This window comes from Nanorana parkeri, unplaced genomic scaffold (assembly GCF_000935625.1).
Source record: "Nanorana parkeri isolate BGI_ZX_2015 unplaced genomic scaffold, ASM93562v1 scaffold1854, whole genome shotgun sequence".
Classification (NCBI taxonomy): Eukaryota; Metazoa; Chordata; class Amphibia; order Anura; family Dicroglossidae; genus Nanorana; species Nanorana parkeri.
This window is the reverse complement of record NW_017308122.1, coordinates 255,784-270,914: the sequence shown is the minus strand read 5'-3', so window position 1 is coordinate 270,914 and position 15,131 is coordinate 255,784. Positions and strand designations below refer to the sequence as shown.

The following is a 15,131-nucleotide window of genomic DNA, read 5'->3' as shown; positions in this document are numbered from 1 at the left end:
TTGTGATTATGTGGCAACATACTGGCTCAGGTTAAGGGGAAAGGATTAGAGACCTAGCTCAGCAGGGAGCGTGTCAGACCCCTGCTTCCCCACAGACAACAGGGGTTCTACTCGGCGGTATGCTGGCAGGTATAATCTACTTAGACTGTGTCTGCTTCCTAATGAAAACAAACTGAGACTTTAAACATTTTGTTTTGATGCACCTGGAATGTATTTAGGCAATTTAAACTATGGGTTCAGTTTGGCTTTAGCACATCTTAAAAATGTTAATGGAATTCTGTTATGAAAGGAATAAGTAGGCTACCATTGCTGACCTTTCCTTCTGAAAATGCTACTGGCCTGGCTATTTTGATTCAAAGGCTTCAATAGTTTCAGTAATTTACCTGGAACAAGTGTGCAGATTAGGTGTTCTGACTTTCAACAACAATAGCTTTGTGTTCCTCTCAGTATAGGTTTCCTTCCACAATAAAATGTATGTATGTATCTATCTATCTATCTTATAGCAGCAGTCTATATGCCCACTCTTGAAAACAGCCAACATATATCCACATACATATTAAGAACAATAAGATACTCACCTTGAAGTCCCATATAGTCAATGCACCATCGATGCCGGTAGTACAGAACTTGCGACAATCAGATTTGTCTCCCTCATATATAGACACCTGGCTGTAAGGCAGGAAAATAAATGAAGACAGAAGTCAAAATGCGTGTTGCCTGATAGAAGAGACTTATTTTGTAGCATAAAGCATCTATTACAACATGCAGCTTTCACATTCTCAGTTAAACATTCTTATAAGTTGCCCTGTAAATATTAGATAGTGACGGGATGTGCATGGACAGGGACATCCTAAGACATTCAACGTGACAATGGCTTCATGTAGCTTAAGGTGTAAATAAAGTGCCTAAACCTCAATCAATTGCCGTGAAACTTTGCACACCTAAGTTTTCAACTTCCCAAACCTATCCTAGAAGTTTCATGGATTTTGTTTTGCCACAAGGCAAATGAGTTGCATTAAGCCTGTTTTTGGGGAGCTTAATGTGGCTTAACGTACAAAAATGTTAACCAATTTCCCCCAAACATCACACAATACAAGAGTCCATCTATGCAAACATATCCTGAAAATGCAGTACTGTTAGTAAAACATAGCAAATGTTATTCACTATATTTTTAAATATGATGTTGGGGACATGACTTCATATCCCATGTTTTCTATCAATGTTACCTTTATATTGCATGAGGTGTGGGATCAAACCACACTTGCTGCCAAATGATCGGGGTATCATAGTTTTGGGCTACTATTGAGTGTTAGAAATTCTTGCACAGGGAGCATGCTGGTGATATGAATGCTAATCGTGTTTTTGGACTGATAAATTACTGAGCTGTAGACTATACTTGTATGTTGCAAGTTGCCAGCCAACAATGGAATGATAACGACTCAACTTGTAAGAAGACATTTATTTATGAAACTATATAAACCAAAACATAATCATGAACCTTAGGCCTGTGTCCATAACCTTTTGGTATGTTCTTATATATGATAGAAAGCGCCATCAAGCAAAATACATAAGCAAATAAGTTTTGGTGTATTTCTTCAAAACCCAAGACATTTTCTAAGTAGCTTTGTCTAGCTAAAGTCTTGCCTTGTGGAAGGTTGGAGGCAATTGATTCATATTTGAATTTATTTTTCCAGATTAAGCCAGTTTAAAATCCTGAAAAAATTAGTTTAATGTCATTCATTCAAAATGTCTGAAGGCAAGACTAAAGGTTTTAGGATGGTACAAAAAAAAATATAGTTGAATGTGAATAACATTTGCTATGTTTTACCAAATTCCCTGACATTTTCAGAATGTTTGCATAGATAAGAGTCCTGTATTGTGTGAAGTTTGCGGGAAAATGGTTAACATCAAATTTCTTTTTTGTATGTTAAGCCACATTAAGTTCCTCAAAAAACAAGCATGGTGTAACTCACTCATGTACCTCATGGAAAACCAAAATCCATGAAACGTCTAGGATAGGGAAGTTGAAAACGTAGGTTGTGCAAAGTTTCACGGCAATTGATTGAGGTTTAGGCACTTAACACATTAAGCCATTTTCACATTAAACGTTTTAGGATTTCAGCATGCACACCATCCTGTCAAATGATTTCTTTAGACTCGTTTCTTTATAAAACAACCATAGCGGTGTTGATTGCCCAAGTGTATCAGTGTGCTTAGTAAACAGTAGAAATTCAGTCTTTTCTCAGGGACACTAACAACTAACTGGGTATATGCATGATTTTAATGACATAATACATAACAAAGTTCAGGCTCTATTTCTTTACAGCGCCTGGCTTATACTTACGTGATGCTGTTCTGATGCAAAGTCTCCAGTGTGGTCTTGCGGTCCTCTGTAGTTGCTCTCTTATCCATGTTTCTAAAGCGCTCCATAGCTGAAATGTTACGTTGAGTGCTTTGCTTTGGAATGTCCAGTTTAGACACAAATGTCAACGAGCCATGATCATCCAAAGTGAAGAGCATAGGACAACAGTCATGCCCCTAGAGCAAAGAATTTGGGTTATACAATTTTCTCAATTATCAGGTTATTTTCCAAGCATTACTGGTATTTAACCAATTAATCTCTCATACCTGTATAACCCTTATGGACCAGAGCAATTTTTATATTTCCACTATGGGACTGTTTATATGGCGCAAACTTTGTCTTACTTAAGATAAAGTAATAATTCGTTTTTTTGTTTTTTTTTAAACTATGCTTTCTTTTAGAAATAAGTAGTTTTACTGTAAATTTAAATGATACATTTTATTATATAATGTGTCTAGTTTACAATGCAACTAAAATTAGGTTTCCGTTACAAATCATTGCAACGTTACTTATAAATGTAAAAAAAGAGGCATTTTTTCCAATTTTGCAAATTTTTTGACCTAAAAAAATAAATGAAAAAAAAAAAAAAAGGATTACACTGCAAAAAAAAAAGGTTCAATAGGAATACAAGAAAATACAAACTGTAAACGTGTAAGGTTTACTTGTAAGGTTAATGACATCACTATGTCATTGTGTAAAAAAACAAAACAAAAAACAACTTTTGAAATTGCGATTTTTGTAATTGGGCTAAGATCTGAATTAAAAAAAGAAAACTCGGACCTTCTTGTATTTTATTTTGGTATTAGTGTATTGCACTTCCTGTATTTTAAGATATTGTTTGTACAACTGCCTAATACCTATGTTTATATAGTTAAAGCAACCTGCACAGGAAATTAAGTTCAGCATGACATTTCTGAAAATTTCAATAGAAAATTACAACGTATTTGCCAAATGTAACAAATTGTGGTAAGGGGAAGAGTCATGCATATGCTTTTTCAGCATCTTGCCAGCAAGTGCTTTGCAACATCGCATATAGCAGAATTACAAGTTCCAAACGTTTCATGTAGCTAGCTAACACACTTGCTATTCCTGCTATTCTCCCCTCTTTTCCTTGCAGAACATTTCCAGGTTGAGGAATATTTGTCTCTTTTTTTTGTATGGTTGAGGTCTACCAATATCATATCCACACACACACAAAAATCAAAGCAGAAGAATGGGAGGGCAAGTTCAAATTTTTTTCCAGATGTAGCCAAGATAATTTTGAGGTAGGTTTTGGATTGTCTTCCAGTCCAACATAATTTCAATGTTATTACCTCAATTGACTAAAACTCTGGAGTGCCTGAAGGGAAAATAATTCTGAATTAACTTACAGCTGCTATCACGCTGTTCTCCGACACAAAGGTGACACTCAAGAGAGGCAAGAATTCAGTCTTCAGCTGTGAAATGCTACAAAAAGAATACACCATAATATATTAGTATATATATTAATAAATAATACACACACACACACACTATACTGTATGTATCATTTAAAATGAATATTGACATTTAGAATTACTTTTATTTAGGTGTCCATACCTAACAACTCTAACAGAAATAGGAGAACCTAAAATATTTCTAAAGCCAAGAACAGAAATGTTATAGATTTGGGCATGGCAGTCCCTAGATGTGGTGGTTGCATTTGTATTTTCAGGCCAACAACATTTTCTGCAAGTACAGAAAAATTCCTGTTGATCCTGCTAGAAATCCCGTTTCACCCATAACTTTTTGTGCACTGAACTGATATCTTGAACAATCTTACCAGCTTTCCCAGTTATCTTTTGTGAACTGCCAAACAACTCCCTTCTATGTAATGGAGATGAGGAGAGGGGGAAGTGTTTGTACTCCAAATCAAGAAAGCAGCCTAGGTTGACAATGCTGTTCCTCCATACAGTGCAGTGAGTAAACGTTGTCAACCTAGGACAGGAAATGCATTACTGGCAGAATTCCCAGGTACAAATTAAGGAAAAGACCTGAAAAAATAATACTAATGCAGCCACGACATCCAAGGACTGGTAAGCTGCAATATATTACATTCTTGTTTCGGGTGTAAATACACCCTAAATAATACCTCCAAATACACTAGGTTTGAATGGAATTTCTACGGGTTTATTTTGTTTTATTTTCTGGGCACAGACAATGTAAGGCAGGGGGATGTCCATCATGAATCAAACAAACATCCCTGGAATAGTCAAATATGTATGATTCTAGGTCTGAAAGGGAAATGGTCAGACATCTCCAGCAGTGACTAAAGTCTGTTCGGAAACCGGCACCAGGAATGTTAATCTCCCAAGTACCCCTAACGTTCAGTGGTTGCTCCCAACAAACCCTACACCACTACTGTGTTTTGTAGTGACATGGGAGGTTGGTGAGAGTAACCACTGAGCGCTGCAGAGGACACAGGAGATCGCCACACCAGGAAGTGCGTTTCAGAACAGACTTTGTGGAGAACTATCTCCTCATCAGAGCAGTGGCACAGGAAGTAGTAGATATAGGTGTATACAGTCTTCTTTGCATTTAACTCTTCTGCTAGGACTTTACAGTATACAAAGCCTAAAGGTGAAAGTAACAACTATGCCAATCAACCCCTGAGTGTTATGGTCAAGAACCAAATATTCACCTATTTGTGACAGCATTCATACGGACAACAAGACTGTTACATAATGTAGGAATTACCTCAAGTTTTTAGATGCATCAACCACAGACAAAATACTGTCATGACTGACCCATGCCAAACGATTTCCACTAGAAGAAAAGCTTACACTGTGGACCCAGCCACCACTGCCAGGACCTCCAAACTCTGACATCAGCTGCCCAAAGGGCATTTTTGATCCCCAAGGAGTGCTAGCTGGCTTTTCGTCAACCTCCTTAATATATGCTGAGAAAACCCTGCAAGCAAAAATATAAGATGGTAAAAGATAGGAACTCGTATCAAGATCCATCTGCAATGAAAAACATTTTAGGTTATACATATCTCATAATACCACTAACACTTTGTTCTGAGCCCCCTCCCCTTAAGACCACAAGGATGAGCCTAAAATATTTACAAAAGAAATACACCCTATTCTTTAAATGTCCAACCTAAGTCTGAATTAGCCCAATTCTAAGTTGCAATAGTAAATTGTGATCATTACACATTAACCACTTCCAGCGGGTTCACGTAAATACACTTCATCCGCTGGAAGAGGTTGTACCAAGAACACGGCTGCTGCATATTGCTGTTTAAATACAAGCGATCCGGCGTCTGTACAGGCGGTGGGTCTCCCCTGATAGAACGGAGGGAGATCAGCAGGCTTCCAACCACTGTTCTCTCCTCCGATCACTGGACCCGGAAGTGATGTGCGTTACATCACTTCCAGTGTCACTCTCCGGCTCTTAGAGCCACAAGAAGAAGCTGGTGAAGCAGATCTCTGCTTCATCACCTTCTTTGGGGTTCCTAGGTGACATTAGGGGTCTGAAAGACCTCTGATATCTCCATAAAGAGGACCTGTCACATTATATTTGCTATTACATAGGGTGCTCAGGAAATGAGGGAAACAAGGACTAGCATTCAACTACTGAACTAAAAAAAAATATTTTTATTTCTGTATTGCTTTTGGAGATTTTCCCCTCACTTCATGTCCGGTAAAACATTGTCAGCAGGACGGGATGCGAGTGAAAATCTCTCTACTGATGACACAGATAAAAGTAAAAGCAGGGGAATTCAAACCCTTCCCACTCCATCCAAAACTAATAAAGAGTTTTGGCTGGACATACACTTTTAATATTTAACGAGCTCAAAGCAATTTTCTTATAGATTTTTAAGCAAGTGTTTAAAAACCTGAACATGACCAAATTGTCTCAACAGTAACAAAATAAATTACTGTACCTGGTCTTGAAATCACTAGATCCAGCAGCCAAGAGTACATTATTTGGGTGCCAGTCCAGGCTCAGCACAGTAGAACGAATTGGTTTCTTGATGTGTTTGCTCACCCACCTGAGGAAAAAGAAAGTTCAGAACATTCATTGCACAAACACTTCAATGTGATAAGTTTAATGACAAATACAGAAAAATTTACATTTTTAGGAAAAGAACATATTTAGGAATCGCAACTGCTCCACAGTGCCTGCAGCTACAGAGATCAGTGGGACTTGTTTTGAAGCTTGTTAATAATATGTAAATATTTAAATGTCCATAGCCTAGCTACAGGCTTAATTTATAGTACAACAGAAAGAAAGACAGACATAGTGTTTACGGACAAAGACTGCTACAGAGGGTCAATGTGACAATATGTTATACAGCCTAATGACACAGGAAGGAGTTTTGCTCTATAAAATCTCATACATACGCCATTTAGAGAAAATAAATACACTAGCATTTATTATATCAATGCCTATGCAGCTTTATCAAATGTTATTTAAACTTTTCTGATGGCAGGGCATAAACTGGGCCAGTGAAACCAAAGAGCTAGGAATATCATAGAAGACACCAAATAAATACCTTGTGGCTGTTTATTCAGCTTTCGCTTTGACTTTCATTATGAGTGACGACGCAGATAGCCCAAAAAAAACATTGCCGTAGACATTTTTATTGATGCAAAGTGATGCTAGGGCTCTGGTAAGGAATGTGCACACAAACTGATACTTGCATCCTCAATACGGATTCAAGTATATTTTTAATGTTTTTTAGGTCATACCAGAATACTGTGGCACTTCAAATGTCTTTTTTGTCTACCTTTTCTAATAATCTATAGCAGTACATATGCACATGCTACATTGCATACAAACTAGTTCCCATTAGGTGATGAAGGTTTCCTGTGTGGATGGGACATGGACAGCTGCTTGATGAAAATGTATTAAGTGCAATGGTCTGTATGTTGCAAGCCCCATATTAATACAAAAAAACAAAAAAAAAACAAAATATACTGTATATCTTTTAGACCCTAGGTCAGTGGTCTCAAAGTACCGACCCGCGAGCCAGTACTATGTGGCCCGCAGCCAGCTCACAAGTCTGGTACGCGGCCACGGACTGCGTACCAGACTTGCGGGAGCAGCTACACGGTCTGCATCTGTCGGATGCAGACCGCATAGCTGCTTCTGTGCCGGCACTTGGATCCTTTCGGCCGGCGTCTTCACTAAACGCTGGCCGAAAAGATTGATTAGATTAGTAAGGTCTGCAGCAGACCCTACTAATCGCCACTAGATCACCAGGGATTGATGATCGTGGCTCACAGCCTCCTTCCTGCAACAAGGTAAGCAGGAGAGCGGGCTGTGTATTTTATTTACATGTGGGTGGGTGTGCGGAAGACTGGGAATTATATTGTTATATGTGGGGGGACTGGGAATTATATTATATGTGTGGGGGAGGGAGGGGTTATATATAATATATATATATATATATATATAGGCTGCGGAAATTAACGATTAATCTATATATATATATATAAGGGCTGCGGAAATGAACGATTAATTCCTCAATTAATCGTTAATTTCTTTGATCGATTAAAACTTTTTTGATCGGTACTCACCTCTCCGCCGGCTTCTGGGTCTTCCAGGAGTCCCGTCGCAGATCCGGTGACGTCACAAAAATCGACGTCACCGGACTCCTCCCCTCTTCCCTTCGTTAGACGACGGAGACGAAGAGAGAAGATTCAGAAGTGTTGTAATCAAAGAGATTTAAACGTGGAGCTGTGAAAGGGCTTCTTTATTGAAGGTGTGAGTCTGCAGAAATGCTCTTCCACAAGAAGAGCTTTTAGTAGATACTTTAAAATATTCTGATCTTTTTGTGTGCAGTATGTCTAAACAACTAAATATTACTGGTTAATGGCATTTTTAACACAATACAGGTTGTATGTCGATTCAGGCATTTATCTACCTTCATGTGCGGGCATTTGAGATATAGGGGTTAATTGCTTTTTTTTCATTACTGTCGAGATCCACCCAGCTGCGTGATTTACAGTTGGTTCTGCCTATCTAGAGGCAGAGCCAGCTGTACCCGCCCCCTCCCCCGTTCGTTCCTCCAGTCAGCGCTGCAGGATCGGACAGGGGAGGGGTGAATCCCTGCAGGGAGTCGTGAGTGACAGTCACGGCTCTGCAGGGACAGGATCGAGAAGTAAGCGAGCGACGGTATGTGTTTGCTCACTTCTCGATCTGTTGAGCCGACCAGTTTCATTGTCACACGTCAGCTCAAACTATGAGGTTAAGTGAAAATCACTCACCTCATAGTTCTCCTTTAAAGTTTGAAATTTGGTGAGCAGCCCCCATGGGAGAAAAACATTTGTTGAGTGGCCCTCCAGGGAATTGAGTTTGAGACCCCTGCCCTAGGTGATGTAAAAGGAAAATAAGCACAGTCCACATTATAAATAATGAAAAGATGCTCACCAGTCATTTTCCGACTCAAAGTAACACACGGATATAAGTCTTGCTCCGCTCCCCACTGCAAACTTATTTTCCAAAGGTGACCACTTGACGAAGGTTGCTGCTCTATTTATACGCAAGATAACCAAAGTTGGCTTCCACACTCCATCTTTCTGGCTCCACACATAAGCATTACGATCAGCTCCACAGGTCACTATGCGATCACTTTTAGGAGCCCAGTCTATGCCTTTAAAAATTGGAAAACAAATATAGACTAGCTGTTATAGAGATACAGTAGATGTGATTAGTGCATACATGCAGACAAGAATCACGGTGGACTCCGCAATAAAATCAGTTTTTGCAAGGCTCAGATAATAGACTTGACCATTGGGGTTTGAGGGTTGCCGACTTCAATGCCTTTTGAGTCACTGACCTACAACAGGTACAAAAATTAGGATTCTGACTTCCTTTCAACTCCTGCTGCCGATTTGTTATAGACCAGTACCTTCACAGTACTGAAGGCAGAGGCAGCCAGAAAAGTAGCACCTTCAGGAGGTAGTCGGTAAACGTAGCTCTCATATTTCCTTCATGGTAGTTGGTTTTTAATTAGTGTGCTGGAGATTTTACACCAAATACATAACTTCATTCCTCCATGCTATACCTGTAATGTGTCCATTGTGCTCCTTCAGCTCATGAACCTTCGTCCACTGGTTCCCATTTTGCTTGTAGATGTGTACCTCATGGTTATTGGGGCTTATTGCAATCTCTGTAAAACAGACGAACATCAGAATATGACTTTTTGTTTCAAATCCATATTGTAAAGATTATTATTACTATGGTGTCATACAGAAAACACTATCCTTTATTTTGGCATACATAGCACACCCATTGTCCACCACTGGTTAAATATAGACCGCAAAAGAAAAATAGATATAAGTGGCTTACGTGTGCGGTCTTTATTCCAGGCGTGGCAGCTGATAGGTTCAAGTAAGAACTGGTATAAAGACATTCTGATCCGGTTCCTTGTTAATGAGCTCTACAAGTTTTAAAAGAGAAAAACAAAACATATTTAGAATAAATGAAAATAGAAAATTCTGAATAGGCAGTCACAACCAAATGTCAAGATTACAATAACTATAGCACAATGCAAAAAAACCAAATAGGATTTCAGCTCTGATTCTGGTAGGCTCAGCTGAGCTTGTAGGCAGGACTTCAAAACAAGTCTTGGACATCGAAATACTGATTTTACATAATCATACATGATTTCACCTGCAGAACAAAAATAGTATTGGGGTAAGGGGGTGGTCTGTCAGGAGAATCTGCCACCACTTCCCGACTAGGCAAAGCAACAGATTCACATTAGGGGGGTTGTTTAGAAGTGAAACTGCAGGTAAGTTTGTTTTGTGTGAGATAACCACCTGTTGTGAGAATGGGCCACTGTTGTTATTAGTGTCATTTCTCTTCTGGTCGGTGTTGTTCAATAGGTATAGTCATACAGAAGATGGTGAATGGGGAAATACAGAATGATGGCCACTAGATGGAACAGCGGACCATAGGAAATAAAAACTTCTTAGTAAGCAGATACAATGTTATAATTCAAGAGAACACTACAGGGAATGTACATATAAATGTAACTATTTATACTACAGGGATAGCAATAGTTACATTTATATGCTCATTCTCTCCAGTGTTCTCTTGAATTGTACAGTAAACTCTGTTATCCAGTATTCAACTAACCAGAAAAAAAAAAAAAAATCTCCTGTGTACTCACTGTTGATCTGTGGCATGTATTATCCTGGAAACGATGGTGTGTCTATTTGTCTTATTTTGCTTTTCATAACTGCATTTCAATATTAAGTCAATACAGAGTTCATGTTATGGTATAGTATGGGGTATGGCTTTAGTTAGATCTATTTTTAATAGTAACTCTCAAGCAACCAGAAACGACATTTATCCGGAATCTACTAATACAAATCCTTGTCTGTAGAAAACAGTTAAAGTGCATCTAAATCCAAAAGTCTTGGATAGAGCGGTGACACTTTTTTGGGTGACAATTAAAGGAGAACTATGGGGTTAAGTCTTTTCCCCATAGTTCTCCTTAGGGTAATGGGAGGACACAAACTAGCGTCCTCCCATCACCCTAGGCTCAGTATACCGCGAGCTGTAGCTCGCGGTATACTGAGACGCGGCAGTATACCGCGAGCTGCTGCTCGCAGTATACTGAGACGCCGCAGCTGAATCAGATCCCGACAATTGTGCCAGGATCCGCCCAGCTGCGTGACTAACAGCTGGCTCTGCCTATCTAGAGGCAGAGCCAGCTCTACCCGTCCCCTCCCCGTCCTATCCGCCAGGCAGCGCTGGCAGATCGGAGCGGGGGGGGGGGAATCCAGCCCCTCCCCTGCCACGGCAAAGAGCCGTGACAGGATCGAGAGGTGAGCGAACGCCGGTATGTGTTCGCTCACCTCCCGATCTACTGAGCCGACCTGTGACAGTCTCATTGTCACAGGTCGGCTAGAACTATGAGGTGAGTGAAAAGCACTCACCTCATAGTTCTCCTTTAAGAGGGAACATCCTTTAATTTGAGGAGATTTCACCTGTTGTGTCTATAGGACAGGAAGTGAAAGTTACCCCCCAATGGTACAGGGATGGCAATAACATTACAGGGGTTCTAACCATTCCTGACCATATAAAAGAAAACAAATAAGTTTTGGCTTTAGATACACATATCCACTTACTTATGGCTGTACATTTAAAAAGAGCTGAGGGATGGACACTTACAAATAGGACTGCAGAAATCCACTTCCGGAGGCCGGTGTCATCGGACAGCTCAGATCAAAGACACAATGTACTGAGCTGATCCGAGCAGTTCTGTACACTGTGATCACTGATTTGATCAATGAAAGATGAAATGAATGAAGGGAACCGCAGCAGATTCCTGGTGATGGACTTTAACTAATTGTGATTAAAAATGTTTTAACCCTTTTGCAGCCCCCGACCCCCCCAGTCCCTATGTGATCTGTGAATTAACCCTTCACCCCCTTATCTCCACCCTCCCACTGTATGTGGCCTGTTCAATAACTCCTTCACCTCCGCTTCACTCTGTGTATGACTTGTGCTTTGGCCTGGTCATGAACCCCTTTCACCTCCGCTTCCCTCTGTGTATGACTTGTGCATTGGCCTGGTCATTAACCCCTTCACCTCCGCTTCCATCTGTGTATGACTTGTGCTTTGGCCTGGTCATTAACCCCTTCACCTCCGCTTCCCTCTGTGTATGACTTGTGCATTGGCCTGGTCATTAACCCCTTCACATCCGCCTCCCTTTGTGTATGAATTGTGCATTTAATGATGCACCATTACCAAGCACTAACTACCTTAAAGAAGAACTCCAGGCAAAAATGTTTTTAACCCTTGAAGTAGGGCTCCCCCCAAAATGCAAGGGTTTAGTGCTTTTTTTTGACCAAAAAAAAAAAAAAAAGTTTTACTCACGCGAACCACCAAGCCAGCTCCCTGGTTATCCAGTCACTGAATCCTCCTCCTACACTGCAGCATCGGAATGTTCCTCAGCGTCCTCACCTCTATGTATGTGTATAGAACGTGAGGATTTATGGGACCTTAGACCGCTGCAGAAGTGAGGGAGTAAAGGCTGGAAGGACCAGTCTAAGAACAAGCCGGCTCAGAGGATCTGTATAACATTTGTTTTTATGAACCTAGACAAAAACAAGCAGTTAACCCTTGCAGTCTGGGGGTAGCCCCACTGCAAAGGTTAATAACATTTCTGCCTGGCATGTTTCTTCATTTCCAAAAAAGTGGCAAAAAAAAATAGATCACCACGGGGTGTCTACTTTCCAAAAAGAAATGAGATGGAGAGCATAGGAAATGGAGCTGAGGAGCAGATGTAGTCACTGTTAAGCAGCACCACTATATTCAGGCAGCCGGGTACAGATTCCGCCATTCACCCCATTTAGCGTGGATGGCCGAATCAACTGGTTTACTGGCATGCAAGTTGCAGGCAAGCAAGCACTCACAGCAAGTTGAACAAGACAAAAACTCAGCTGGATATGTCTTCGCACCAGCAGCATTAGGACCTCTCAACCCAAAGAAAAGGACATTTGCCTTGCAAACTGGTCCATGCCGTACATTTTTCATTGTAGCATGGCAAGATGCAATCAACTGCATCCAACCGTACTGAGGCTGATAGAATTGAATGGAATTGCACTTTGTGACATTTCAATAAAGTTTTACCTAGAAAATAAGCGTTAGTTAGATGCTCTGTAGAAAGAGCATATCAGCGGCTATGTCCTAATGTTGCCACTGGTGTGAATGGGCCCCCAATCACTATGCTGTCCTGCAGTACAGAGGGGACCAGGCACTCAATACTAGCTGTGAAATGACAGGTCAGTATTAATTATATGCTGCTACAGGCAAGGCCTAGGCGGGTATTACTAGAAGCAACAGTGGACCTGTCTGCCGTGCATGGGCAAAGCATAGATCCATCGGAAAGAGCACTCACCAGGACACCGATTTCATACACGGTAACCAATACAAAGTCAAAGCAAATACATATATAAGGCGAATGACATACAATCATTTCCAGGTTAGCAATGTATGGCAGGTACACATCACTAGAGCCCTAGATCTCCCTTACAGGTCCGCCTGCTGACAGCTATGGCCCCTGTCTGTCATACGGCAGCTCATATAATGTCGCCTGTGCAGTCTGCACCGCCAACGGTCACTCACCTGGGATAAAAAGATTCGCGGACTCTGGTCAGTCAACGCGAACCTGTCGATACAATGGAGTCTGCAACAGGAAGCAGAAAGGCAGTAGGCATGCGCGATACGCGGCCCGGGCACCTCCCGAATCACACAGCCCCTGAGCGCATGCGCAGCCCCGGGAAGGGATGACGTAACGTGAAATGGAATGTCATTCTATTAGTTTGTGGCAGTCATGTCAGCAATGTGTGTGCTTCTTATAGTCTAAACATATTAATCACAATATTACTGTATGGAAAAAACACATTACAGCCGCCTGGGTTTGTAGGAGAACCGGGACCCCACGTGTTCTCATTAATTGAATAATTAGATGGCGGCCGCGCCCAGCTAAGAGCTATAAGGCGCAGGCCGGTGTCAGAGCAGGTCAGGGTGGTGTCTGCGGACAGATTTGTGTAGGTAAGAGGAGTGGCAGAGAACAGAGTGCCTGGGGTTGGGCTTGTCTAGGTTGTAGTTTAGTACATAGAATTAGATGATACCTCAAGTCAAGAACATGAATGGCAGCTCACCAGTCTTTACATGTGAATGCTCTAGGAGAGTTCTGTTTTTCAGAAGTATATTGTCTGCTAGTACAGAACATGACTGGTGAATCCTTTTCACTAATCTGCAGTCTTTGTCTTTTGTTTTTTTGCATTAACCTGACATCTCCAATGCTATGAGCTTTCTTCTGTGGATTGCAAAACAACCCCCCTAGCCCCCCCCTATATTTAATGGGGAGGTGCTTGTAGTCCAATGCGGTCTAGGGTAATGATGCAGTTCCTCCATAGGTGCAGTAAGCACTGTGGTGTACTTGGGTAAAAAAAAAAGCCTGGAAAAGGGGAAACTCATGCAACCTCCATACCTAATGACTGGTAAAACTGCATTCATGATAAGTGCCTGCCCCCTGGAGCCCCTTTGCACACATGTACTACAAGGGTTAATTGCTTGTTTGTTTAGGGTACCAACAATAATGACTTTGAGGGCCTATTGAAACTTGTCAGGTTTTGTTGCATGATGTGTTCCATGATGAAATCCTATTCCCTATGTGGCTGGTTCACATCCACAGTACTATGCAAAAGGCAGGTGTGGGAAATGCTATAGAGTAAGAATGATTTCAGCCAGTAGATGTGGTGTACCTGGGTCCCACTGGTTTCTGCCAGTTTGGTGCTGATGGCACTGCTGGACATCTGATGTCAAAGGGAAGTAAGCATGATGTGTCTCATCAGCTGCATTAGGTTTCCTTGGCTGACCACAACATTGCCTGATTCTTTGTGCTTCTTCAAAAGAATTTGAACAGCACATCTTGAAACCACAGTATGCTTTGAAATGTTTACCTGGGAGCAGTGGCGGAACTACCGCCATAGCAACCCACGCGGCTGCTGGGGGGCCCGGTGAGGATGAGAACTTTTACAAACATTTCTTCGGCCGTCTTCCGACCCAGTAATACAGAGCATCTCCGAGTGCTTGACCCCTCCTTCCTATCAGCGTGAGCTGGATAGTGCTCCCGATCTCAGCTCTTTAGAAGGGGGCATACTAAAAGGAATGACATGATCATGGATGCCTCCTGGACATTCCTCCTTCACGTATGCAAACCGCATACTGAGGTGAGCCGGGCTGATCCGCACTCTGTGTGCTCTCCATCGCATCG

The 15,131-nt window shown here is 41.3% G+C and overlaps 1 protein-coding gene across 1 annotated transcript; it reads right to left on the bottom strand.

Annotated features, from left to right (window-relative positions):
- Nucleotides 1-522: 522 nt before the first annotated feature.
- ARPC1A (actin related protein 2/3 complex subunit 1A) lies at nucleotides 523-13,593 on the bottom strand (the record flags this gene model as incomplete). The annotated part of the gene is made up of 9 exons (XM_018571842.1): nucleotides 13,475-13,593; nucleotides 9,683-9,779; nucleotides 9,399-9,503; nucleotides 8,762-8,984; nucleotides 6,270-6,377; nucleotides 5,078-5,290; nucleotides 3,733-3,808; nucleotides 2,345-2,538; nucleotides 523-669 (listed from the first exon to the last, which is right to left on the bottom strand). Coding segments are annotated over exons 2-9 (1,130 nt in total), but the record flags the coding sequence as incomplete, so codon positions are not given.
- Between the last annotated feature and the right edge of the window lie 1,538 nt (nucleotides 13,594-15,131).